This window comes from Pyrgilauda ruficollis, unplaced genomic scaffold (assembly GCF_017590135.1).
Source record: "Pyrgilauda ruficollis isolate IOZ18807 unplaced genomic scaffold, ASM1759013v1 scaffold14, whole genome shotgun sequence".
NCBI classification, from domain to species: Eukaryota; Metazoa; Chordata; class Aves; order Passeriformes; family Passeridae; genus Pyrgilauda; species Pyrgilauda ruficollis.
This window is the reverse complement of record NW_024512543.1, coordinates 6,487,574-6,514,745: the sequence shown is the minus strand read 5'-3', so window position 1 is coordinate 6,514,745 and position 27,172 is coordinate 6,487,574. Positions and strand designations below refer to the sequence as shown.

At 41.4% G+C, this 27,172-nt stretch overlaps 1 protein-coding gene across 3 annotated transcripts in view; it reads left to right on the top strand.

Moving 5' to 3' along the window:
- The window catches only part of MIDEAS (mitotic deacetylase associated SANT domain protein), a 55,156-nt gene extending 30,890 nt beyond the window's left edge, over nt 1–24,266 (top strand). For 2 of the 3 annotated variants that reach the window (XM_041459840.1, XM_041459841.1), the window contains 12 exons: nt 1,619–3,312; nt 7,385–7,708; nt 8,684–9,029; nt 9,447–9,513; nt 14,287–14,429; nt 15,263–15,366; nt 16,719–16,794; nt 17,957–18,045; nt 19,168–19,317; nt 19,521–19,700; nt 20,093–20,292; nt 21,348–24,266. In XM_041459840.1, coding sequence (XP_041315774.1) covers nt 1,852–3,312; nt 7,385–7,708; nt 8,684–9,029; nt 9,447–9,513; nt 14,287–14,429; nt 15,263–15,366; nt 16,719–16,794; nt 17,957–18,045; nt 19,168–19,317; nt 19,521–19,700; nt 20,093–20,292; nt 21,348–21,555 — 3,348 coding nt within the window. In that variant the 5' untranslated portion in view covers nt 1,619–1,851 and the 3' untranslated portion in view covers nt 21,556–24,266. Of the gene's footprint in view, nt 1–140; nt 259–1,618; nt 3,313–7,384; nt 7,709–8,683; nt 9,030–9,446; nt 9,514–14,286; nt 14,430–15,262; nt 15,367–16,718; nt 16,795–17,956; nt 18,046–19,167; nt 19,318–19,520; nt 19,701–20,092; nt 20,293–21,347 lie in introns of those variants that run through there. The other variant, XM_041459842.1, reaches the window with a different exon arrangement.
- The last annotated feature ends 2,906 nt before the right edge of the window (nt 24,267–27,172 follow it).

The window sequence follows — 27,172 nt, the reverse complement described above, 5'->3', positions numbered from 1 at the left end:
TTTCATCCTGTTATAGTCTTGGGAAATGAGCTGAGACGTTGTGCTTAGAGGAGGGAGGAATGCCCTGGCTGTGTGATGCAGGGTGGCAGAGGTCCATGGTTTGTAGCCAAAGGCGAAGGGGAGGCAGTGTGGGGGAGCAGCTGTGTAACAGCCTGAGGAAGTGAGTCACTGCACTCTGAAACACAGTCCCATGGTTCCAGTCTGCACTGTTCCAGTTCCAGCACTGAAGCCAAGCTTGGCCTCTGAGGTGGAAGTTGCGTAAGTTAATTAAAACTCTTTGTCCTTTCCTCCTCGTCATGTTCCCAACCCCACCTCAGTGTTAAAATCTGCACTGTACCCAGATCCGTCTGAGGAAGCTCAGGTTACAGGACTTCAGTGTGCTACATAATTTTGGTTTATTATTTTTCATTTTAGAAAGCAGGATAAATAGATTGCAGGTTTCATTGGAGGGGATGTGTTTGTTAGTCTTACCTGCTCTGCTCAAGAGAAACTTGATTATGTAACAGAAGGGATGTAATAAGAATAGGTTTTTAACAATTTGCTGTAATTTTCCTGGAATATATTGGCAGTGGGATTTAAAGTGGAACAGAATGCACACAGAAAAGGGTATGAATAGAGACTTACACTAGAATATTAATAGTGGTAATCTGGTAATATAATTGAATTTAAAACTAAACATCTAAAAAGGTTTCAGGGGTCCAAATAGAAATACTAGTGTATGTGTTCACACATTAAGCCTTAATCCTGCAAGCTAGCCACCTAGAGTTTGTGGATGGCTTTTCTTCATGGAAGAAGAGGGTAGGAGGGTAGAATTGTTGTAGAGTGCCTGTTCTGGAAAGGCTTTCTCCTATTTCGTTTGTCTCTTTACACTAACAGATATTTGCTGATGTCTGCCAGCAGCTGTTACAACAGCAGCTGCCTGAACTACCTTTCAGTGAGTGTGACCTGAGCAGGAGCAGTTTCTTTCAGCTGTTGAAGAAAACTTGTGAGAGAGCCACAGGTTGAGCAGGCCCTGGCCCTAGGATGGGATCCTAGGGCTTGGATGCTGGCTGGGCAGTTCTTGACTGGAAAGCATCTGTAATCATTGGTGGTGTGTGTGTGTGACTGATGGGCTGGTGCCTGACCCTTTTCCTTCAGAATACTGAATTGAGCATCTTGCTGCATGTTTGGCTGCAGTCTTTATGTACACACGTGTCTTTTAAAGGTCTTTGGGAAATGTGGTCTTTTGGCAAGCCATGAGTGTTTTTTGTTTTGTGGTCTTGAGTTGAGATTAAAACCAGATTATTCTGGCTACAGAAGGATGTGGAAGTTATTGACCAGATCAGAGGTAGTAAAGAGTAAGAGTAAAACTTTCAGGATGAGCTTAAGTGATTAGTCAGAATTCTGTGTGCAATAGGGAGTTGCATCATGCAAGTACAGTGTGATATCTATTTTGTAAAACTAAATTGTTTTGTTTTGCATTTTTCTAGCAGCTCAGATCTGTTGTTTCTTCCATCTGTTATCCTGGTCTTCATTTCTATGGGAAATGGGACAGACATACACATTGCTGCTTATCACATGAGCTTCATAGGCCAGTTATGTCTGTCAATGATTCATTGCAATTGCTTCTCTATTTCAGGACTTGTAACTAAGTGGACCCTACTGACCTCTGAACCACAGAGTATAAGAGTGAAAAGAAGTGGGAAAAGCACACAAAGAAAAAGGAAGTGAATGCACTTTCATCTGGACTTCTTTCCTACCCTTTATTACTGAAGCTGAATGGAAAAGAAAGACTGCTGTGCCTTTCCTCCCCCAGCCTCAGGGATGGGTGGATTATAAATACTGTGCGTGTCTGGGAGAATAGACTGAACCATGAATCTTCAGGCTCAGCAAAAGTCTTCAAGCAAACGGACTGGGAAACGAGTTGCCTATTTTAATGAGCAGGACATAGCAGTGCCATCAAAAGAACCACAGCAGCAGCTTAAGGAAGGACAGTACTATGGTCATGGAGGGAATATACCAGTCTCCCAAACTATGGAGATTTCTCATCCAGGGGGATTAACAAGCGCACCCAACAATGTTGCTTTGATGAACTCTGTTTACAATCAAGATAGGGGAGAATCAGTGATGATGCCCCAGTCAGTAACAGCTGTCAAATGGCAGAATTCACTAATGGGAAACCGGTTGCCAGAGAGGGGTGACAGCCACTGGCAGTCTCCACCTTCAATGTGGAACCACAGTATGGTTTTTGGGGGCAATCCAAAAGGACCTCACTCCAACGCTGGCGCCCCAGGCTTCTATGGCCACCCAGAAGCCCTTAAAAGAAATCAAGAGAAAGGAGTGTTTGTGTCACAGCTGGATTTGTATGGAGATGCTGTCCAGCAGATGATGTCCCAGAAGGCTCAGCTGGAACAGCAAGCCCTAGTTAGACAACAAGCTCAAATTAATTCTTTTCATCAAATGCAGAAACAGCAGCAGCAAAATCAAACTCTGCCATTGCAGCCTTTCCAACTTGCATTTGGTCACCAAGGCCAAAAGCAAGGTCTTCCTGAGCTGTTACATGTCTTTCAAGAAGCCCCAACTTCTTCCAGTCCAGCATTTACTGCACAACAAAAACAGCAAGCTCTTCCCCAGCTACAGCTCTTTGAAAATTTCTATCCTCAACAGCAGCAGCAGCAGCAACAGGCTGCCACACAAGCCTTTGGTCTGCAGCAAACAACTTCTATAGCACAGCCTCATGTGGCAGCTGCAGCACCTCAGCATCACATGATGCCACACCAGTTTCAGCAATCAGAGAGGAACCAGGAGCTATTCAAGGCATTAACAGAGCAGAACCAACAGACTGTGCTACCTCAGACGCAGATTCCCTTTCCAAGAAGGTCACGGAGACTCTCCAAAGAAGGTGGCCTGCTGACATCTGCAGGAGAAGTGTTGACTTCTAAGCAGGCAGAAGAACAACCTAGCAATTTATTTCTGCATCACTGGCAAACACATCAGCAAGAGGTCCCGTTACAGCAAACACCTGAGTCACTGGCCCACAGTAAAAGTAGCTATTTGCACCCCAAAAGATTGGATCTGGGGCAGAAGGATGTCCTGGTGAATAGTGAGCAATGCCAGATGGAAGCAGACAGGCAAGCTGCAGCCCAGAATGGTAGAGATGAGGAGAAGCAGGCAGCAGCACCTGAAGAACACAGTCAGAGAACTAATGATTTTCAGAATATCAGAGGTGGTGTAATCCAGAGTACCCGTAGGAGGCGACGTGTTTCTCAAGAAGCCAATTTGCTGACTTTGGCTCAAAAAGCTGTTGAGCTGGCTTCCCTTCAGAATGTAAAGGTAAGGTATAGACCCTAACCAATACAGCATGTTTTACACTACAAAATAGGGCTGAAAGGAAAGGAAGTTACGTACATATGCAGGATAGGATGGTATCTTGAAGTGTGCAACAAGGGCAGCTCTGGTGTGGAGGCATGTAAGTTCAGCTACTGTAATTCATAGATGTGGGAGAACAGAAATGTAGTGTAGTGAAACCACTAAGGGACAGTTTTATTTCACTAACACCAAACATTATTTTAGCCCATGACATGAAAATATGGATGTTTTCAGCTTAGGTCTCAAGGTGATCAGGAATTTTGAGAGGCAGGTATAAGCAGCTTACTTGTTGTCTTTTTACCAATTAAACATTCTCTTTCTTTTCTGTTAGAAGAGTTAGGCTTGCCTGCCAGTTTTTCAGTTTCAGCAGTTAAGTGTCTCTAAAATGTGCTATCTAAAAATTACATAATGCAATTTACATGTTCAATATTTCTCAAATATTAAAAGTCAAAAAAAGCTTCATTTACATGAAGGACCTATACCAGGCATGACAAAGGCAGCATCCTGTTTCTAAGAATGACCTGAGGGCTGTAGAATGACCTGTCTGCCCATAGACCTCCTATAGCACTTAATGGGGAAGAAATTTAGTGCTGACTGATTTGGTAGTTCACTACTCCTAGCCGTTTGATATCCCATCTGACTGAACTGAACAGTATATATTTCATATGGCAAGATGACAGAGTTCAAAATTAATTAACCTATTGGGAGACAAGTGATGGGATTTTTGGAGTTGAGTGGGGGTTTTTGGAGGGATTGTTTTTGAGTTGTGGTTTGCCTAATCTTTTATTGAGTGCTTCATAGGAGGCACACTTTTCCTTGGAAGTTTTGTTTCCAAAGGCTGATGAAGTACACATTACATGAGCTACTTTTACCTACACTTTTGATATCTGAGTTGCTATCCAGTCAGACAACAAAGGGAAGGGCATTTTATTCCTTGTTTTGTTCTCATCATCCTTTTTATCCTGGTCTGTCACTGTTTTTTCCCATCTCTTCCTTAGAGGAATGTGTTGTTTGAGTGAAAGAACTAAACTAATAAACAATGAGCTGAATATCCATAGCCTACTCCATCTCTTGGATAGCAGAAAACAGTGGCTTGGTTGATGCTGTTTTCAATCCTTTTTGCTCTTAACTCCAGCTGAACCAGCAGGTTTGGTAAAGAACTGGTGGTACGTAGTACCGTGGTGTATTTGCTCATACTTTGCCAGCCATTGTGTGGTTGTATTGCAGAAGGCCTGCAATTTACACTGCACTTGGATCGTTAACAGAGTGTCAAGAAGAACCAAATAGAGCATTTAGGAAAAGGTCCTGAGAAATGAAGCAAGAAATTGGCCATTTGAAGGCCTGTCTGCTTGCAGTCTGATTCATAATGTAAAGACCAGAGAAGTGTTTTGACAGATGCTCTTTTGTTCTTTGCAGTTATGCAAGCATAATGGCACTAGCAGAAAAACTCTTCATGTTTAGATCTCTTCAGGTTTCAGGATGAGGTTTTGAAAGATGATAAAATTTTTACCAGAGGTCTGATGGATTTTACATCTTTAAGGTGTTACCTATTGTGTGAGGGAGAAAAAGAAAATATATTTGCTGAATGAGAGTGGGCATCTTTTGAGTGTCTTTCTGTTAAAAGCGACCTAGAAGCCTTCTCTGCATAGGTTATCTGAAGAGTGTGTAGAAGGCCACAGAGTAAAATTATTGATTGAAGAAGATCACATTCATAATTTGAATCAGTTTTTTGAACATCCCAGACTAGGTATGTGTACCTTATGCAAAAATAGTATTCTGGACAGCATTATCTGTCTACATGCAGTGTCACTACTGACGCTATGCACCAGAGCTGCCTGTGCCTTTTTTTCAGGTGATGCAAGCTTGTGCTGCCTACGGGCTGCAGTAAATTCTCAGCTCTTAGTTTAATTGTTTCAGTGTTACTTGTTGTCTTCTATAAGTACAGAAAACTTTTCTCCAATCTGAATGGTTATCTTAAAGGGTGTCTGAATTTAAATGTTCCTTTGTGGAAGGAAGACAGGTTTTGGTTACCTAGCTGCTTTCCCCTGGCACAGCGCAGGGCACCAGCTGCCACTAACAAAAGGAAAAAAAAAAGGTTTTTTTCAGAATTGTAGTTCTGGACTCGACTCTTTCATGGACAAGCTTTGGTTTGACTGCAGACAGAAGCTGCCTGTCTTTGATGCAGATGATGCAGAATGATAGCAGAAAGCGCTATTGGGCAGGTGTTTTTAAAAGGCTGGTATGGTTTCTTACCAGATCACAGATGTGGCCTTGGAGCAGTTCTTCCAGCTGTTGCAGTTGGGTTTTTCTGTGAATTCTAAGTTTTTTAGAAACAGCTTGAGGGATAGACAGGATCGATGCCAGAATGTCTGATGGCTTTCTGTGGATTTCCTGGAGGATTCTAGATGACTACTTCATACCTCAGTATTTATGCAAGAGTCGAAATGGAAGTGCCACATGTTGCACTTGCTGAAGTTATCCAGCAGCCCTCCTACCCAAATTCTGCAACAGGGATGCTGAGGTAGCCGAAAATCCCCTAGCAGGTCCCATCCTTTCTGCTTACCTCTAAGAATAATCAAACAGCTGAGAACCTATTTAGGGATCTGAAGCAAAAGGCTTAATTCCAAAATTAGTCATGCCTCTTAGTAAACGTTAGGTATGTGTGAACTTCTGTGATCAGAAAAGCAGTGGTGTGGACCAGAACATTTTTGAGGATGTCTCAACTATTTATATTAAGTCTCTACTGGTGCCTTTTCTCTATCTGTGCTACTGTTCGGGTCTCCTCTTCTTCTTTTATCATGGAAGGGTCATCTCTCCCTTCTCCTCTCTGAAGAGGAGTCCTTTGCTGATTGCCTCCCAGTTTTGAAAATAAAAGGAGCATGGTTAACCAATCATAAAGCCAGACGAAAGTGACACTTTTGGGTGACTATGGCACTTTTGAGCTGCCATAATTTCCTCCTTGTAGTCAGCAAATTAGTTCAGGTCTCTTGACCTGCAGAGGTCTGTGTAGCACCCAGGAAGTACCTGAGGTTTTTAGATTGGTCAGAGTTGGTGCTTGTTTGCACATTCACACTGTCATTACATGTTGCTGTACCCAGAAAGTGGTGGAGGGAAGTGGCAAAATTTTACAGGAACCCCTTACTATCTAGAGTCAGTGGACTCCAGTGGTGTCTGTCAGCATTATAAACATGATGAATGCTCTCCAGACCCAAAACTGGTAGTTTTATGGGAAAGTACAGGAGCCCGTCACCAGCCTGAAGTGAAGGCGAGTCCTCAGACCTCATTAATTTCTCCTGAGGCTTATTCTGGGACAATGGATGCCACTTGGGACTTTACAATTGTGTGTTCCATCACTGTGTGGTAGAGGTATACATCTGCAGTGTCTGTGAAGAAGCAGTCAGTCTTCTAAACTGCAGAGTCAGCTATGGAATAAACCTTTCTGTGCAACTTAGCCTAACTCTAACAAAAGGCCTTGAAAGGAGGCAGTCTTGGATCTTCTTGATCTAGTAGATTTTATGTGTTCAATCTTGTTATCTGGCTTATTTTGAAGGCTTAATGTTTTCCAGAGTCAGAAAAAAAATGAAGCAAAAAACTAGCTCTGGGTTTGGGTTTTTTTGTGCATGAGAGATTTAATTAAGATATTGTCACAGTTCAGGCTTCCCTGGAGCAGAAATCCAATATTTGAAATTAATAACCTGCAGCTTTTGACTGTTACTAAAACTAAAAAGCTGTTGTCGAAAGTTATAAAGCAGACACAAATGCATATAGAAAATAAAAAGTTAAAACACAGGTAGTGAAACAATTCTTAAGAATGACCTATATAAGTGTTCTAGCGGTTGAGACTACAGGCAATCCTCAAGTAATTCTATGAAATTTTAGTAACACGGTGAAGTATTCTTTTTCCTCCAGTAACGCTTCCAAATCCATTTCAGCTTGCAAATTGCTTTGAGAAACTTGATATACACTGAAAGTGAGATGATATCTCATTTATTACGTAAGTAATACTGAATTTTTAGGAATCTATTTTTCTTCTCAGGAGCTGGATAATTCAGAGGAGAAGAAGAGTGTACTAGTAACAGCTCCAGGACCTACTGCAGCTTCAAAGAGTGTTGTGGAATTCGCCAGTTCTTCACCAGCTCCCAAAAAAGCCCGGGAGGATAACAGCCTTGTGCCTCTTATCATTCCTGTGTCTGTGCCAGTGAGAAAAATTGACTTGCAGAGCCTTGAAAAGGAAAAGTCTGAGGATGGAAAGCTCCAGAGAGGGCAAACAAATGATCGAGCTCCTTGTGAAAGGAAACCTTCTGTGATAGTCACTCGGAGGCGATCTAATCGTAATACTAACATGGAGACCTCGGGTCAGGTATGGATGGACAAGAAACCAAGGATGAGCCACTTCTGTTAGATTTTATCACACAGTTTTTAGCCATGAACTTTTCTATTACAGTAGTTTGATCTCAAGGCTTGAACTTGGAATGTATGTAGTCCGGGGATTTTATCATAGTGTTGATATATATTTGGGCATTGCTGGCTTCTCATGACCTACAGCTAATGCTAGTAAAGCCAGGCAGCACCTCACTAAATTCACTAAACAGTGAATAAAGCCAGATGGGCAGTAAGACTAGAATAGTAGTCTGTCTGTGTCAAGAGTGCTTTCTTCATACGTACATAAATACCAATAAATTCCAAGTAGTGCACATATCTCTCAATGGGAATAAAATCCAAAGTGAAGATTTATTCTCATGCAATTGAAACCTTTTACTGAGTTCTGAAGGTCAGTACTTGATTGTTCCCCTGCAGCATAGTAGTGATGAGTGGGTGGGTTGATATTTTTATTTCCCTTCTCTTCTATCCAGAAGTACAACAGAATGTTCAGATACCAGAGAAATGGCAGACATCTGGGGAGGTTTCTCCGCATTTAAATGCTTGATCATTTAATAAAATACTGTTACATTTTCTTCTGTTCTCTTACCACTATTTGGTGTCACTGTGTATCTGTATCAGGGTTCTGGTGTATCTGTACCAGGATTCTGCTGTGCTTTTTTGTTCTCTTTTAAAGCTGCCATGAAGGCTGGACCAGATGTACATAAATTTCTTGTAAAATATAACTTCATAATCACATGAGGTAGAACTGCTACCTAATAGTTCCTGTGTCCAGTCCATTCCATTCCCTGTGTTCTTCCTCTCACTTTCCCCTTCTGCTAATTGTTGAGACATCCTCCAGCTGTCCTATCCAGATTTTAAGCTGCCATGAAAAAATGTTGTCATCTCACTGAAGTTTTTCAGACAACCTGAGGTTTCAAATTAAATTAATAATGCAATTTTTTTTTTCTAATAGCATGAAGATCCTGTTCCAAAGGATGAAGCAGAGGGCTTTGCCCGAAAACCAAAGCAGCGTCCAAGACCCGAGCCACTCTTCATACCACCAAAAGCCGGCACCTTTATTGCACCACCTGTTTATTCCAACATTACTCCATATCAGAGCCACTTACGGTCACCTGTCCGTCTGGCAGACCATCCTTCAGACAGGAACTTTGAGCTACCTCCTTACACTCCTCCCCCAATCCTTAGTCCAGTGAGAGAAGGATCTGGGCTGTATTTTAACGCTATCCTCTCTTCAAGCGGTCATTCAGTTGCACCTCCAATGACACCCAAAAGTGGTCACAGAACTCTGCTTAGATCAAGTAAGTTTCATTTTAACCTTACTTTCTAGTGTAATTTATGATTAGGAACTGTGGAGCATTAGGAAGAACATCATGCCCATAGAAGGTGTGTTTGTGTGAAACTGGAGGTTCTTCCTTATTGTTTGCGGGGCTGGAACAGGGAAAATGCACTGTTGCTCCCTTTGGGCATGGATGTTAAGATGGGTTCACAAGCAACCTGCAACACCCCCTGCTGACGTGCTTGAGAATGAAAAGTCAGTTCCTCTCCCAGACTGACAGTATCTTCAGCTGAGGGGAAGAAGGCCCTGGTCATCTGAAACTCCTTTATTTAGCCTGGGGGTACCTTTTTTCAGAGATGGACAGCTCTGATTAGACTCACAAGCTTTGTAAAAGTAAATCTCAGGTGTGAAGCTGAGCAGTTCTTTCTTCTCATTGCAGATAGTTCTGAAGTTACCCCTCCGATTCTTACGGTAGTGGGGGAAGCGACCCCAGTCAGCATTGAACCGTAAGTAGACAGTAGATTCAGGGTCTCTTAGCAAAAGTGCTTCCTTGCTTCCTCCTAAACCTTCGAGCTGCTCGCTGTGTGACCAATGTATCTCTTAGAAGCATTAAAACTATTCTTATTGGTGGTTTAAAATACAAGTTGTCTTCATTAAAAATTACACCATATGATAAATAGTGTTTGTTTGGGCAGATGTAATTCTGGTGACACTAACTGCTTTCTATCGATGCTCACTTGTGTCTGGGCTGAATTACAGTTAGTTACCTAAAGGGAAATCTGTCCTGTGTTGTTGTATATGAGCACTTCTTTGTATGCTGTGTGCTTGTTTTAGGGTGGGAGGATGATGCTCCTTTAGAAGAAGGACAGAATGTCCTTGAAAAACTGGGTTTAGCTCTCACATGGACTGGTCTGATCGGTCGCAGGTGTGTTGTAGCTGCAGCAAAGCTGTGAACACTTGGCTCTCCCCTGGGCGAGCTCAGCCTGAAAACGCTACAGCCAGTGGCATATGGGATGTGTGCCCTGAGCTAATCAGACTTGTTGGTCTTTAGATGGCTGTGTGCTGGGAAACTTGTGGACACAGCAGCAGTAGGGAACACAGTCTGGAGATGGTGAAGCTGGAATTGTGAGCTTGGGCTTGGTGTCTGTCCTCCTAAACCTGAGCAGAGCTGCAAATGTCTCTGCACAGCCTTTGCCAATGCTCTGGGAGTCTTATCAGTTCAAGCTCAGTACTGCAGAGCTACAGCAAGGTAGTGTAGTTCCAGTTCATTACTGTACCTAATTAATTAACTCCTGCAAAATCTAATCATGGAGATGCATGGCTTGGAAGCAACCATATGGCATCCACATGGCTCTGCATCTGACTGTGCAGCTTGTCCCATAACATTTGAGATACTTGACTCAAACTTTCCCCAGGTAAAGACAACACTTCTTTTGCTTTTATCCAAAATGGTTTGTATTTTAAAAATGGACTGGAGCATTTGCTGGCAATTTTTTTTCTTGCCCTTTTTCCATTCAGCCTTCTTGTTTGTAGGTCAGTTTTCTGCACTTGTCACAGCAGCCTGTCCTAAGCAAATGTTGCAGTTGTGAATGAATGTAGATTTTTCTTGTAACCTTTGCAAACCTCCTCTAGACCAAGCCCATTCATTGAAATAAGCACATTTATTGTTGTATAAATTTATTTTGGAAGTTGCCTAATTAATCTTTTTCCTGTTGGTTCATTTCACATTAATCCAGGGGAACTTCTTGAACAGATATTTTTTGTGTCCCTCGCAGGTCTCAATCTTTGACCTCTCTATGGTGCAATTGTCTTTCTTGTGTCTCTTGGCTTAAATTGCTGAAGTTAATGACATAAAGTTGGTTGTGATTTTAGTTGTGTGTGAAAATGTTCATATTTTCAAATTAATGTTGCTGGTAATTTCAAACCATGGTCTCTTAGTAGTGCTTGTTCATTTCCTTTTGCCAAAAGGGAGTTATGTGCAGATTTGTCTTACTGTCATCTTAAGTCTTACTGAACAGATGCTTATGGAAGTAAATTGCTTTAACTTTTAATGACAACAAATTATTAATCTGGTGTCATTCTGTGTTTGGCAGCACAGTTGTGATCAGTTCTGTAGACACGTCTTCCTTAAAGAAAATGTGGCAGGAAGCACTTTTTTTTAGACGAAAAAAAATTTTAATTGGCTTTCTGGTCTTGTCAGAAGTCGACTCTAACTTGTTATTACCCAATATAGTAGTCTTAATTGCTTGTGTTTTGCCAAGCCTCCTGTTAATGCTTCTCAAAAGGTTATCTAATTGCAGTGATTTGAAATAGGACATGTGGTAATGAAGCTTAATTCTTTGTGAAATGGTACAATAGGCAGCTGTTGTCACAGATCCTTGTGTCCTACTGGTTTTGTAGTTCAGTTGCACCAAAGTCTTGGGGTCACTGCTAAAGTAGGCAGCCTTAAATACACCTGTGGTGCATCAATGTGAACTGCCTTCCCAATTTACAGCCTCAGTTCTAGATGTTGTCACACTCGGCTCCCATGGCATCCTAGGAGCACCATTGGTGCTTACAGGCAAGAGCTCTTGATGTATTGAAATCTAAACTTCATCAGTAAAGGAACAGAAGAATAATACAACTTGAATGGATCTCTAGAGATCATCTGGCCCAAGCCCCTGCTCTGAGCAGACCAAATTTAGGTTGCCCAGGTCAACTCTTGCAGTAGAATTCTGGTTTTATTTGGGCGTTGCAGGTACAAGATGTAGTTTTTAGTTTTTTCTAGTCCAGAGATGTCATATTCCAAGTTCAGTTTCAAAATGAAAAGCAACTTTCAAGAAGGCCCACATTTTTTCCCTGCATATCTTCCAGTTATCTCTTTCTTTCTCAGAAGTGAGGTCAGAGGAGTCTATGTCCTGAGACACGAAATCTCCTAAATTTCCCAGTGCAGTTTCTACTGCAAAAACACCTTTTTATCTGTTTCCAGGTGACAGCAAAGTGTCAGTATCAAGCAGTCATCCCTTCTAAGGCAGATTATAATCCATAACCCTTTCCTCCTCTGTGAAACTGCATGCCGTAACAGTAAGCAAGACTAATCACAATGAGTAGAAGACTTCACATGAGCATTAATCTGCAGTCCATCTCAGTGTGCTCTGAAAGGAGGGCTGGTTTACCAGGGTGGTTGTTTGGATTTGCTTTTTTAGCAAGGTCTTCTCAATCTTGCATGAAATCTCTTGCTTTTCATTTTTAGTCTGGATTATGCTTTTACTGTCCAAGATGAATAGCACAGGTGAAGAAAAACCAGAAAATTATATAGCATTATAAACAGATTTTTCTATCTGTAAAATACTAAAAATCAAGCTTCAATCTTTTCTTGGGGTTCTTTGTTCTCTGTTCTTGCATGTTCCACTTTAGTGTGCATTTGAAATGAAATTACTTTTGAGAACCAGATCCTGAAACAGTTATAGCGAGGGGCATCAGAGATTCAACATTTTCAGCTGCTTTAGTTCATCCCTGCCTATGGCTGGGATTTGAAATGTGCAATGTGTCCCTGTTGCTTTACATTCAACAGGTATTGGAAGTAGTGTTTTTGGGGGAAAAGACAGGTAGTACATGGCAGCCTGTCTAAAACTTCCCTGCTTACATCATTCATGCGTGATGTCATCTTGCCATCACCTGCTGAGAGGAAGTTAGCCTCAGTCTGTGCATCGAACAGATTCTGAAGGAAGGAAGCCAAGAAGGAATCCCACCCCACTTGTGTGGAGCTACTGCTGAATGGGTGATGAAGTTGGAACAAGTGTATAGGGTAGTTAACTTCTGCATTGCTTTGTTTACACATGGACTGTTCCCCTTAAGGACATCCGGATCTGCTATAGATGCAAAAAAAGCAGCTTGCAAAATATCTTTTTATGTGTGTTAGAAGTCAGTCATTTTTTGGAACATGGACTTTTCCAACACATGACATCTTATGATGCAAGTGTTTCGTGACAATACCGAAATGAGGAATTGGGTGGAAAAGGGAATTAAGATATTTGCTTCTTCTCCTTCCATACCCATTTCCTCCTGTTTGATAACACAGTCTCTTAGGACTTCAAAACACCATATTGAAGCACTTGCTAGTATCTCTCTGGATTTTTGTACAGGTTACATGTTGTTTCAAGGCTTCCTCACTCCTTTTCCAAACTGCTTTTCATAATAGATATGTGTGTGTAATTTCCAGAAAAGTCTGGAGGTTGGCATTTCTCGGAAGTTTTGTGATTATTCCTTATTGCACTAGATTATGCTCTTTGGTAATTGTGTGAGGTGTGGGGCACCAAGCCAAGACTTGAGAATTATAGCAAACCTTGCTGTGGGCACAGGGAGTTTTACTTTTTTTCTAGTGAAGCAACTCCAGAATTTTATCATCTTCTGGGCACTGCCTGATCTGCTCTCTCCGAAAAAGAGCTCCTTTCTCTATACTTCACTACATCAAGAGAGACCAGTGTGGTTGACTGACATCTGAATGAGGAACATTTTGCATTAAGTACATAGTGGAACAGTCTTTCAGTGGGGGTTCTTACCCACCTCTGTGCACAACATCACGTTTGCTAATACAGAGTAGAATCTCTGTGGATGGTCACTTGACTAAAAGAAAAATGAAGTGCTCTGTGGGTTGCAGGTAGTGAAAAATCTGCCTGCTAATTCAGATGTAAAAGCATGAGATGGCATGAAAGGATAGGATTTGGGTTTGGTACAAAATGAGCAATACAGGTTTCACTGTTTTATATTTTTGGTTTCAGTTGTTAGAAAGAGTACCTAGAAGACACCAGCTTGTGTCAAGGTCATAAAGGACTAAATTTTGATCCTGCTTTGAGTGGGAAGTTGGACCAGATGGCAGTGTTTAGGTTGAAAAGGACATTTGGAGACTCTGGTTCAGTTGTTGGCTGACAAAATGTTAATACTAAAACAGGCTCACCTGTCTTATGCCTGAGGAGCAAGCTTGCTGTAAGAGGACCCTGTATGACAGCCTCTCAAAAAGTGAATATTATTGGAAGCTAATAACTGTTCTTTGAGCAGCTATTAGGGGATGCTCATTTAAATGCAGTTTCAACCTATGCTGATAAAAAAGTGGAAACTGGTAATAGATATAAAACCTCTCAACTTCCAAATTATTTATGTAACCTACAACACTGTTGGTGTTACATGCAAGAGCCTGCATTTGTATATGCATTTGGTTCTTCATTATGTTTCTAGCAGAGATGGAGACTTCCTGGATATTGTAAAGATGGCCTGACTGTAACATTTTTCCTTCTCTGCAGGCGAATAAATGTAGGAACTCGCTTTCAAGCAGAAATCCCATCACTCCAAGACAGATCTCTGGCAGAAACTGATGAACATAAAGCAGAGCTGGTGTGGCAGCCATGGGGTGACTTGGAAACCAACAAAGTCACCCAAGAGAATGGTAAGAAGGTGGAAGGCTGTTGAAGAGGGCAGAGTTGTCGCAGTGGTTGTAGGGGTAACCACATATCTACTGTAGGCATCATCAAAAATCTTTCAGAGCTGCCATTCAAGTGACATGTTTGAGTGGTCTTGAAAACAATTTTAGGAGCAAAACTTGTTGATCAGATTGCATGTATGGGGCAAGGGGAGGCTAGTAGTTAGTGAAAAAACACTGTTGCTTCTGTCAGGCCAAGAGCAACCTTTTGCTCAGTGAAACTTCCTTGGTTTTGTTAACATTTGAAAACCACACACACTCAACTCCTGTATTTTTGAGGGATGTTCTAGATGTAATAGTATTTTTAAAAAATCAAGTTGTAGTCTGAAGTCAGGATGAGAAAGCAGGAGTTGTAGTGGCTGGTAGCAGACCTGGGGAGCTGACTGCTTCTGTTACACATGGGTTGTGGCCTGTGTAAATCCTGAAGGGAAAAGGAAGTGGGGAAGCTTGGAAGAAATATTTTTGAATGAGAGAGAAAAAAGGATTTTGTGAAATGGAAATTCACAATATAAGAGTGGATTCAAGAAATGTCTGAGGTGAAGGGAGGTGGGAAGACATCAGAGCAGAGAGGAGATGAGCAAGAAATTCCATGTGTAAATAGTGCTGCATGACCTTGTAGTCTAATGAGTTCTGGGGTCCAAATTTGACCCAGATAAATTTGCAAGGGCATTCAGCTTCTCTGAGTTTTACTTTGTTATAATTATTTCTCCTTCAAAAGGGGTAATTAATCATGCTAATCCTGTAGAAAACTTCATTTTAATTTTCTTTTCTGATTTTTTTTGGTACTCCTGTGGAAATAGTGGAAAACCTGCTAGCTGCTGCCTGTTCAAGCATTTTTCCTGGGGCTGGAACCAACCAGGAGCTGGCGTTGCATTTCTTACATGAAGAAAAGGGAAGCATTCTGGTGAGTCTGCCCAGCTGTTCACCTCAATGTGGTCAAAGATGTTAAGGAAGGTCAAGTAACCTGTCATTCCTGCGAGCAGAGCCTTGCAAATTCCTTTCTGGTTCCCATTGTTTGGTGTCCCTTGTACATCCCTAATGTGGGTTCTGACTGATGTACAGTGCCATGTGCATTTACTATCTTTTCTATTTCCAACTTGGGCATGTTTGGCTTTTTAACAAACACACTGACAGTCTATCAGGGCAAGTGAGCCAAGACTACTAAATGAATTTTAGATGTTGTCTTACTGGAAAGGTTACTGTGTGGAAAGGAAAAATAAGAGGCTGGGGCTGAAAGCTGAGTCAGAGGGCAGTGTCTTGCACCTCTTTGTTTTGGTAGATCCATTTGACTTCTCTGTGTCTGTAAAACAGCTGTGCTGCTAATTTTATATCAGTATTGTAAGACATGATGCACTTTCATTATTGCCCTTTGACACCCCTGGGAGGTAATATCAAAGAGCAGAGCAGAGCAAACAGCAAGGCTTTGTCACCTTTTTATAGTTCTGTGACTGATTTAACCTGGCATAAATCAGCCCTTTGTTCAGGAGTATCCCGCACTTTTGCCTGGCTGCTTGTTTCCCATCCCCTGGCCCATCCCCTGACACTTAAGGGACTGCATGGACTTGCATCAGAGAAGAGATCAAACAGAAAGTAATTTTTGTGTATGTGTTTGGTTTCTGGCAGCCCATCGTTGTGAATGCTGCTGTTGGCATTAGGGAAGAGCAGGACTGCCTCTGACAGCAGGAGCTCATTGTTCAGGTGGTTTAAACTGCCAGTGGAAGCACGATTCTTTTGTCTCCTTCCTACAAAATTTGAAAGCTTTCTGGTTTAAATGAAAACTAAAAAGTAGCTTGAGAGGTGGGAGTTTTGTGTGTGTAATCTTTCAGTCACATGACTGCTGTTTTATTTTGAAATAATGCTTAGTCAAGTAAGATTAGCAGATTACAGTTACTTGGATATGTAAGACAGGTATCATTTAGGGCAACATTTTTGGATATGTGTGTAATAGGCCTTTGGTTAATGAGAGGGAACTGATGCAAGGTCTTTGTCTATGGAATTAGCTCTCTCCCAGTACCCTGGTGGTTGTGTCAATTCACAGATTTGAAGAGGTGCCAAGAATGTACCACTTGCCTCTGGTACCCAAGATTAGATGGGCAGTCAAGAATACGATTTTTAAAGTTGTCCCAAGTAGTGGTAAACTGTGCTCTGTTTCTTTTCTGTTAGCTTGCCACAGAAAAGAGGGGATTAACAATTGCCTGATCTTTGTTTTTAATACCCCAAACATTAAATTAATTATTTTACTTGTGTTTATCCAAGGGAGCTCTGACCAAACTGCTGTTGAAGAAGCCAGTGCGACCACCTACCCACCCTTTGGCAGATTATCACTACACAGGTTTGTTGATCAGAACAACTCTCTGCTTATCATACAGGAATTTTTCTATCCTTTTCTGATTTTTTGGGATTTACTCTGTTACATTACAAGAAGATGAAAAGAGAAGTCCTCTCTTGTAACTCAAATGATGGCTTGCCAGAAATTTTGCTTATGCAAATTATGACACTTTGAATGTAAGAAACATTGCATCCTTCTGAACATGTGCATCTGTATTAGAATAGGTATGAGTTCTGATTTTCTTTTTGGGGAAAAGGGAAGGTAATCCCTTGTCCTAAGCCACAGAGAATGTAGAAAGATAGCCAGTATGTGCAAGAAAGGCTGTGGTAACCTTGGAATCTTAGCCTCTCTGGTGTGAGTTTCCAGGGTGGAGTTAAGCAGGGGTTTTATGGGGAATAGTTTTCAAGTTTGATGAAGAAGCCTCAGTCAGCTATGGATGGATACCTGTTAGTGTTTCTGCAAAATTTAAATGCCATAAGCTACCTTTGTTGTCTTTCACCTAATTAGAAAATCATCAGCTGTGTGACACTGACTTCAGTGATCTGGAGTGACCCAAGTCACCTGAAAGATCTGATGTAAAGTGGTAGAGAGATGTCTAATAGCTGGTGCCATAAAGCATAGAAAATACAGTTCTTCATTATTACGCATTCCTACTGTAGTTGTTGGCAAATATTACTTGAATAATATTTTAAGGAAGGAGGGGATTCAAAAATGTGTTTATTAGAGGTAAGGAATATTTGGGGAATACTGGAGATGTAGTAAATCTTCAAGTATAGATTGCTGCTGAAAGAGAAGATCCTGTTCTTCTGCCCCACCATTACCCTACTATAAAATCTTATGACTGGGTCACCATGAAGTGTGTCACTTCACCTTGCTTGGGCAACATCTTCGTTCATCTAATTGAGTGGTTTTTGCAAGCTGAGCTGAGTTAACTTGTGGTGATGAGCACTTGGTCTAACATGAAGTGTTGAGAGGAGAGCTAAGGTGGAGCAGTAAGGGAGGAGTTAACAGCAGTCTGCAGTTTTGCTGTAGTAGGCTCGAGGAGAGACTGCACCCTCACATGTGTGTATTAGTCTTATTTAAGGCAAACATGAAGAAAAGGTATGTAGAAGAGTAAACATTTGAAATTGTATGGGTTTCCATTACAACTTACTTTTACCTACAGGATCAGACAAGTGGAAGGTTGCCGAAAAAAAGCTATTCAACAAAGGCATTGCAATCTACAAGAAAGACTTTTTCTTGGTCCAAAAGCTTGTAAGTTACTTTGTTTGTTTTACGTGATACATTTTTACATGCTTGTTGAACATTTTGTACAGGAAGTTCAGTCTTGATTTTTCTGAAATCTCAGTTTTAAGCATTAGGTCCCGCACTCAAAAGATTTCGGAGAAATGCCAGCATCCAGCACAGCACGAAATCTCACCAGAAAGCTAGAGCAATAATGTTTGTATTGCTTAACCCTGGTATTTAAACTGCATTACTTCCATTAGTCCATGCTGCAGGTACCTCCTCTGCAGAGCACATTTATAGAGCACTGGCAGTGTTTAACTTAAATGGCTTGCTGATAAAACTAAAAAGAAACACATCTTTTGCTACTGATGGAGAGGACCAAAGAAGGATATGAGAATGATGCATCCTTTAGATCTCTCTTTCCAGTGTTGTGACAATAATAAGAAAAATGATCACTCCCATGTTTTGATGAGGTATGACATGTCAGCAAGGGGGAAATCACTGAAGGAGAGTGCAAAACCAGGAACTGCAAATTTGTTTACTGAATAAATTCCCCAAAGGCATTTAAATTGCAGAAGCTCAGAAGTTAAAAATATATTTCAAACATTTCAGAGAAATCACTGATGCAGAATATGTAGATGGTCACAAGTCTGTGCTGATCATTGTCTACCACCATATACCTACATAATGCACGTGGCCAAAACGGGAAGGGGCTGCAAACCTTCACTTCCATTTTTGGATTGGTATTCTGGTCTGGTCTTCTCTGAAGTGCTGCTGCAAAATAAAGCTCCTCCATAAAACTGAGAGGCTGCTGTCAAGCCTGATAGCTCAACTGGAACATTTCAGAGGCTAAGAGGTGCATTAAGCTTACAAAGTTCCAGGTTCTGTCACCTTTACATTAACCAGCTTTTCTTCGGAAAGTTTGTCCTCTAGTTCTCAGTGAATAACAATGGCAGTAGAGGATAAGTTGTGGGATGAGGCAGACAGGCAAATGTGACACAGAAAAGGAGGCTTGAACAGCAGCTGTGGTGGAATGGAAACTACTAAGGAAAGAAAATAAAAAGTGTATTTATTGCACCCCTAGTAATTACTTATAAGTGTTTTTAAAATCATGTAATCCATTGGACTTCTATGTTTTTTAAACAACAGATAAAAACCAAAACAGTGGCTCAGTGTGTGGAATTCTACTACACATACAAGAAACAGGTGAAAATTGGTCGGAATGGGACCTTAATCTTTGGGGACATTGATGGTGCTAATGACAGATCTATGAAAGATGAAGCTGAAGTTGACATCAAGGTAAGTAATTTCCTAAATTTCTCTCATCTCTTTTGGGCTGTGGTTTGAAGTCTTGTGTGTTGTCTCACTTACTGGTCAAATCAAAAGCACAAACAATCTGGCTTCGCCACAGAAGTCCAGACTCACAAATTTGTGTCCTGTGTCACATAATGTCATTTACCTATAGACATCAAAATTAACAGTTCCTTTATCTTCTGGTGAAGAGTTCCCATAGGTTTGCACGTGTTCTTCCTCTCAGAAGGGACATCTTCAGTGAGGAACAGGGGCATGTGGAGGAGGAAGAGGAAGAGGAGGAAGAAGAGGAGGCAGAGGAAGGATTGGATAACAGAAAGAGGAGTGCCGATGCTCTGAAAGATGAACAGACACTACAGGATGGTGTAATAGTAAGTGCTGCATTGTGCATGTTGTGCATGCTACCTTCACTCTGCAAATGGTTTAGAAAACAGGTGAGCAGTTCCAGATCCAAAAAGTTTCCATCTCTAACTTTTTCTGGAGCAATCTTTTTCAGATTGGGCTGAGGTAGATCAGTGTTACTATCAATCAGACTGTGTGCTGTGATGGGAGAACTGGGATGTGTAAGGTGAAAAATGCAATGTATTCTTTGTGACTGGCAGACACAGAGGGCCATGATGAAAATGTCCTTAAAATAGTGTGAAGATTTTATCATTAAATGAAACCTTTGTCTGGAATGAGTGCACAGCAGCTCAGCCACTGTCTTCCTTCTGATGGTGGGTTTAAGTGTCACTTTGCCTCAACTCTTCTCCTCTTTGCAAAGGCCAGCGACACCAATATGAGGAGTCACGAGGCAACTGTCACAGGCAGAATTGGGAGGAAGCCAAGGGAGACAACAGTCAAGCCTCGAAAGCCTATTACTGCTCCAGTGCAGAGGAAGAAGAGGAAACAGAAGATAAAACCAGATGCTACCAGTAAAACACAAAACACAGAAAACACATTTCCATGTAAAAAATGTGGCAGGTAAGACCAATTCTGCTTCCAGCAATAGTCACAGAATCACAGTAGGGCATCTCCTGTGGAAGCTTTTTCTCAAATGAGCTTTCTGTCTATATAGGCCATAGACATTGGCAGTAGTTCTAATGAATTACTGCCCCACTAATACTTGCAATGGCATGAGATACTACCTGCATTTCAACTGTGTACAGCAGTTGGTGTTAAGCTGCAATTTCAAGGAGCTGCTGTGTTGGCCCTCTGTAATGTTTACATTTTTATAACAAGTTTTTATGTATTTGCTAGATCACATATAAAGAACATGGTACAGACTTAAGAACAGTGGTATAGAAACACGAGACACTGCCATTGTTACAGCAGCAGCTATTATGCCAGTAGGCACATAGTTCATCTGGTTACATTTGCAGCTGTCTTTGGTGGATGTCAAATATATTTGTATTTCCTCACCAGTTTTAGTAATTTTTGTAGGTCTGTTGGCAACAGAATCAAACTGTCAAGAAAATTCAGTTCCCTACATAAGTTGCTTACTCTTAAAACAACAGGACAAGCAGACAAGGCTTCTTAATCACTTGTGGTGCTTCATGCAAAATCCAAATAGTTAATGGTGGAGTGTGGAGGAACAGATCACAGAAATGTAGAGTCAGAAGGAAAAAGCTCAAGTATTTTGAGCTCTGTGGACAAGGCTCAGGAGTGGCATTGGGCCATCATTTGCCTCCCTGCTTATTGTATGGTAGCAGCAGAAATGGGTATGCCTGAAAACCAGGGCCACGTTGTGTTAAGCAGCACGTGCATAATTCAGATACCAGCACTGCCCCTCCGAATTCAGAGCTGAACGAGAAATGGCCACAGTAAGAAATGAAGCTCAGGATCCCCTGCTAGCATTGCACCTTGTGCTAGCACATGCCAAGTAGTGTTTGCCATAGGTGCTCTGTCACAGTGCCAGCAGGAGTTCTGGAGCTGAAGCTCACGAACTTGAGGCCAGGAGCAGCAGAAGCTCTTCCAGAGAAGTGTTGAAGGAGGCCATAGGAGAGGCCAATGCTAATGTCCATGTGTGCCTTCCTCAGGGTGTTCTACAAGGTGAAGAGCCGCAGTGCTCACATGAAGAGCCACGCAGAGCAGGAGAAGAAGGCGGCGGCGCTGAAGCAGCAAGAGAAGGAGGCGGCAGCGGCGGCGGCAGCCCGCAGCCAGGCCCAGCAAGAAGAGAGCAGTGACACTGGGAGCAGCAGCAGCGGGAGCAGCAGCACCAGCTCGGATGAAGATGGAGAAATATAGCAGCAGATCAGAAGTGGAGGGAGTAGCAAGGCTGGACCCAACCTCCCTCTCTGTGGTCTCACTTTTTTTTGCTTGCACTTTTCTTACCCGAACCATCTGGTTTTGGTTTCAGTGCTGCCATTTCCTCATGCCACATGTTCCACTTCACCTTGCCAGTACTGACCACACCAGAATGGTGGATAACAAGATTTGTGTCAACTTGGATTTTTTTTTTTTTTTTTTAAGACTGATAAGATTTCTATTCTATTTATAATGATATCCGAGGTACATCATAGAACAATGTCACCTGCAGTGGAAGTAAGTTCTCTCAGGTCAGTCAGACCTTTCTTTTTGTTCTTGTCAGGAATCGTGGTAGTAGGACTCTTGGATATAAAGGTTTCCATACTGGAGCAAGAAAATTAAGCTCTACTCTGAGCTAAGTGTATCCAGTTACTGTGACACTGGTGATTTCTAGTTGTTTCCTTTCTCAGCAAGTTCTTCTTCCTTTTATGCTTTCCTGCATTTCTTTCTGAGCAGCTATTCAGGCAGACAGCAAGTTTTGTGGAAAGATGGTGTGCACTTTTGACCTCTGTTTCACAAAAATGAAAAGCAGGATGAGCAAGACACTCTTCTTCCTTTTGAGAGGAAGTTTTATTTTTCAAATGGAAGCTAAAAAGAAAAACTGAGGTCAGTTGTCTTATGGCATTAAGAACATAGCAATGGATATAAAAATATCCTGTGGGATAAGAGTAGCCACAGGCCTTGCAGGTTGGCTCATCTTGGAAAACAAAATAGTCAGCCTTTGATTAACTTAAAGGAGTCTGGGCTTCACAAGTGGAATTTGAAATGAAAATTGCTGGGTTTGAATTTATATAAATGGGAGCAAGTTTGTTAGTGAAAATGAACCCAGATCTTCTTGTGTGCTAGATTATGTGCAACTCAAAAATGGGAGGAGTGGAGTCTCATCTCCAGCAGTCATCCCTCTGTGAATGCTTTTACCTCTCAATATCCTCTTCTGTCTTGTAGCAGCCCTCATGTACTCTTTGAAATTGCCATCATCAAGCTTTTATGGCAGGGCCCTAGTTTCCCAGGCAGTTGCTGTCAGACAGTATGTACAGGAGAAGCTTGTCACCTATTTGCACACCAGTGGCAGGGCAGTGCTGCTTGCTGGGTTGTCCTGCTATGAGCTGTTCTCTTTGCTGAAAGGCTGATTATTCCTTCAGAACTGACACAAGCTAGTAGCCCAAAAAGTCTAGTCACCAAAACCTGCTCGTGAAAGAGAGTTAAGAAGTGGCCCAGGTGACAGATGTTAAATTTGCACAGGATTGTTCCATACATCTTTATAGCCCACATTAATCATTATTTTGTAAGGATGCAGAGAATCACTTGTGCTTCATGGCCAGCTGGTGCCATCCTGTAGCCTGGCTGCCCAGCTTCCTCCCTCCATCCACTGCTTAGGAGCAGCACTGATCTCCATCTTCTCGGGTGCTGGCACTGTGTCAGACCAGACAATACTGAAGGAGCTGATTGCCCTTGTCTTCCCCAGCAGGGATCCAGGAGATGTTGTTGTACATGAACTACTGAGTGTGCCTGACTGGCAGATTTTTTAAATTTAAATCTTGACCCTTCCAGCTGCTAGATAAATTCCTGGTTAACTATAGAAAGAGGCTTTAACTCCAGCATGTCGTCTGTCAGTCTTCTTGCCCTGTAGTTTTATGCAACCATGATGGCTTCACTCTTTTGTTTGGGAGGCTTTGTATTGTACAGCGTTTGCTTTGATATATCTATGCCTTTGCATAGAATCCTTTTTCTGAATAGCAGAAACAGTTACTACTCTTACAAAATCAGGAGGAACATCATTAAGGACTGCACTCTTTGCAAAGTTGACAGTTTCACCTGTAAGTGTTCAATTTTCTGTCAAGATTGTATTTTTCATTCCTATCAAAACTGGGGTTCCTTTCAGCATTTGGATGACTGTTCCATGTTCCTACATGGAATGGATCTTGTTGACTAACCAAGAAGCACATGACACATTGTGAACTGTTAAAATAATTCAAAAACTGCAACGAACTAAAAGCTGCTTCTTTAAAAAGAAGATTAAGCAAATCAGTCTTCCTCTTAAGGATTTCAGTGTTGATTTTTATATTTTTTTCTTTCATTAACTGGGGGAAATGCTTGTCTGCCATTATCTTAGAGCCCTTGGAGAGAATAGAAGCTTTAGCACACTGTGTCAGGAGAAACAGTAGGTGAAGCAACTGCAAGCATTATTAGTCTTCCAAAGGCCAGATCATTCTCTGATTCTCCCTATTTTAGGAAACTGATATCATTTTTCCTCTTCTCAAGGACAAGCTGTTGAGGTGCTGATTAGAACAAATCAGAGATTTTCTTTACTTGCATAAAAATGTTGTGTATATTATGTTCTGATTCCAGTACTGGTTGTTTCTCTCTCACCCTGCTGCAGTTTAAGTAGAATAGAACAGGAAGACTGGATACAGTCTGTTACTGGAAGAAAATCAGAAAAGGGCTTTTCTGAGGATAACCTCTATAGCAACTATGGGTCAGCAGGGATGACCACAATCAGGTAAATGTGCTAAGTAAGTGGAGTCAAGTCGGAATGTTTCTGAGCATACTTCCAAATTGCTGGTAGGTATCACGGCAGGTTCCAGCCGGGCTGAGCCCGGTGGGGTGCCATGGCCAGGATAACTCAGTGGAGGCTCACACCACTGCTGACCTCCAAGGAGGCCTTGCAGTCCCTGGGCCTGCTACAGGTAGCCACCAGAAGACTTCTTTTCTGGCGTGGTAGTAAGTAAAACAGCTCCTCCAAGTGTCATCTTAAAAGACAGAGAAGCAAATCAAGCCTTCTATTCACTGGCCTACAGAAGGAGTTTGGAATTGGTCCTGCATTTGAATTAGAGCTTGCCTACTAGCAAAAGTTGGCAGATAATTGTTTTTTAAAAAAAGAACAAAACCAAATCCCAAACAACCAACCCCCAATTTCTGTGGACAAAACATTTAAATGGAATTTGTCTAATCGGGAATGAGCTATGCTCCTACTCTTTGTGGGGGAAAAATAACTTTAGTGGCTTTTTACTGCAGCACAGTGTTAATTTACGTTTGTGTTATTCCAATTAAGATTTTAAAAAACCCATCCCAAACAAAGAAAATTCTTCTCAATGTTCTGTTGATATGTCTGTTTTAAAACTGTGCTTACTATTTCCCATAGTTTAAGGGCCTACTGATTGATCCCCATTTAGTGTAAGGGTTTGCTGCTAATTTAGAGAACAGGCAGAAGGAAGTCATTAATTTGAACAAGGTGTCTCTTCACTTGAAGAACAAATGGGAACAAATACAGTATTTACAGAATGTTTCTGTAAATGTGTACTAATAGATTTGCCTTTTACAGTGCAAGATCGGGCTTTGGGTGGTCATATACCCCACAGTCAGATGGCTGTATTTCAAATCATTACCTACTGGAGTCTTGATGCCAGCACTGGGCATCACAGAGATGCAGTGACAGGTCACGTTTGCCCTGATCACGTACTTCTGCCTGTGCTTCTGCCTGCCCTTCACAGATAGATTCAGTCTTTCAGATTTGTGATCTGCATGGGACAGCATCTGAGTTTTGTAAGACTATGTGTGTATGTAATTACTAGATAGATGCATGCACTTGTGATGCATATCTGATATAGCTGCAGGTGTTTTGCAGTTAGCTGCAAGAACCACTCTGCATTTTAATTTATTTGATGTTTGTTCTTTTACTGATACAGGTGATGGTATCAGAGTGAACTTGGCTCTGTAAGTTGAAGGCCTACAGCATTTCACTCAGCTGTGCAGGACCATGGCATTTTGCTGGCTAGAAACAGGTAGGGATATAGCTGCTTAAAGGCAGGGCAAAGATAGAAATTCAAAAGCTTAAACCCATTGTAGATAAAGTCCAGTTTAACTAAAAAGACTCTCATTTATCAAACTGAGGCTTTTGATTATTTTTATCATTGCAACAAGCTTAGATTAAAATCAACACTTTTCAGAAAAAGTTTTTCTTAAATCACAAACATGAGCTTTCTCACTCTCTGCAGTTACACACTTCTTAATTCTTTTTCAGGCAGTGGACTAGAAGGTTCCTAAATATACATATTGTATTTTAAAGAAATGGGAGTAGGAAGGACTATAGCCATAGGAGTCTTGCTTTCATTCAATGGCACATTTAGTCCAATGCTTACCAGAAACCTTATTCTAATACACATTTTCCCACACAAACTTTCTCCCTGCTTTATCTTCTGATGTATGTCTGGAAGTTTATAAAGCTTTAAAGAGACAGAGAAGCGAGTCTACAAATAATGTTTGATTTCTGGGGGGGGGGGTGAGTTTCTATGTAAATTCGTCACTTGGGTTCAGTTGCTTTACTTTCCCTCCTTCTCTCCTGTGTCATATGTTAGGAAGACACAAACTTTAAATCCCAAGCTGTCTAAGGATCTTTCTTTCCAAGACTAAGATTTCATTGACAGCTGAGCCTGAAAAAACCCTTAACTTCTCCAGATTAGAAGACAACATATATTTTTATAGAAATGTAATTGTGTATTTTAAAAAAGTTTCCTGCAGCTTCTCCACATGTATTTTTCCCCTTGTAGTTCAGATTTGATATAAACTTTTTTGTGTTCATTCTTTTTATGTTCTGTTTTTAAATTTGTAGTCAAAGCTTTGGTGTACTGTACAGGAGCAGTCAGCCTTTGTAATTACTGTATAAATGCTTTATAATAAAGTATATTACTTTTATTTTAACAAGTGAGCAGACACTTCCTTTGGTGTGTCTGCTGCCTAGGGCACCTTTTAAAAGACTGTTACATGTTTAAAATGTACATATATAAATATATTTACCTGTTGCTGTACAGTTGTGATAGACTGGACTGAATTTATTTTTTGTGTGCTTTTTTAATAAAATATTAATACACTAAAGGAAATCTTGCAAATGTGATTGTAATGTACTATGTAACTTATTTACTTAATATCCTCTATATATCTAAAAAAACTTTTATTAAATGAGGTTAAAAAAAATAGTCTCTTAGCTGAGTTTCTTGATGGTATGAGGGAGTGGCCGGGAGTGTGTGCAGGCTGTGATGCACAGGAGGCTGTCCCGAGACCCTGTGTGCCCAGTCCCTCTGGCTGGTCTGCTCTCTCTTCGTACTCACCTGTGTTTCCCACAGCAGCCCTAGAGGCTGTTTCTCACCCTCCCCTGAGACACAAGCCTGCAGTGTGTTTTATGTCTTACAGCCAAGAAAGTAACTGGCACCTGCGGCTGTAGGAGCCCAGAGAAATCTGCAGCTCCACTGCTTTGCAGAAGTGTTGATGGGATGTGTGTTCCCCTCCGAGCTGAGCACCCTCACAGAAACACAGAAACAACCTTGACAGTGTGCTAGGAATTCCTGGGGAGTAGTTCTAGGTCTGCTGTGCTGTAAGTAAGGCCAGTGGGATTCTGACACTACCTGAAACAGGTACAAAGACCAAGGGCAAGGCAAAGACATCATGGAGTAACTCAGTACCTGATGGGCCTGCATCAGAATTCTGCGATGGCTTCAGCTGTAGATCACATTGTATTACACTTTTCAGTGATAAAGTTTGAAAAAAGTTTTAGTAAATACCG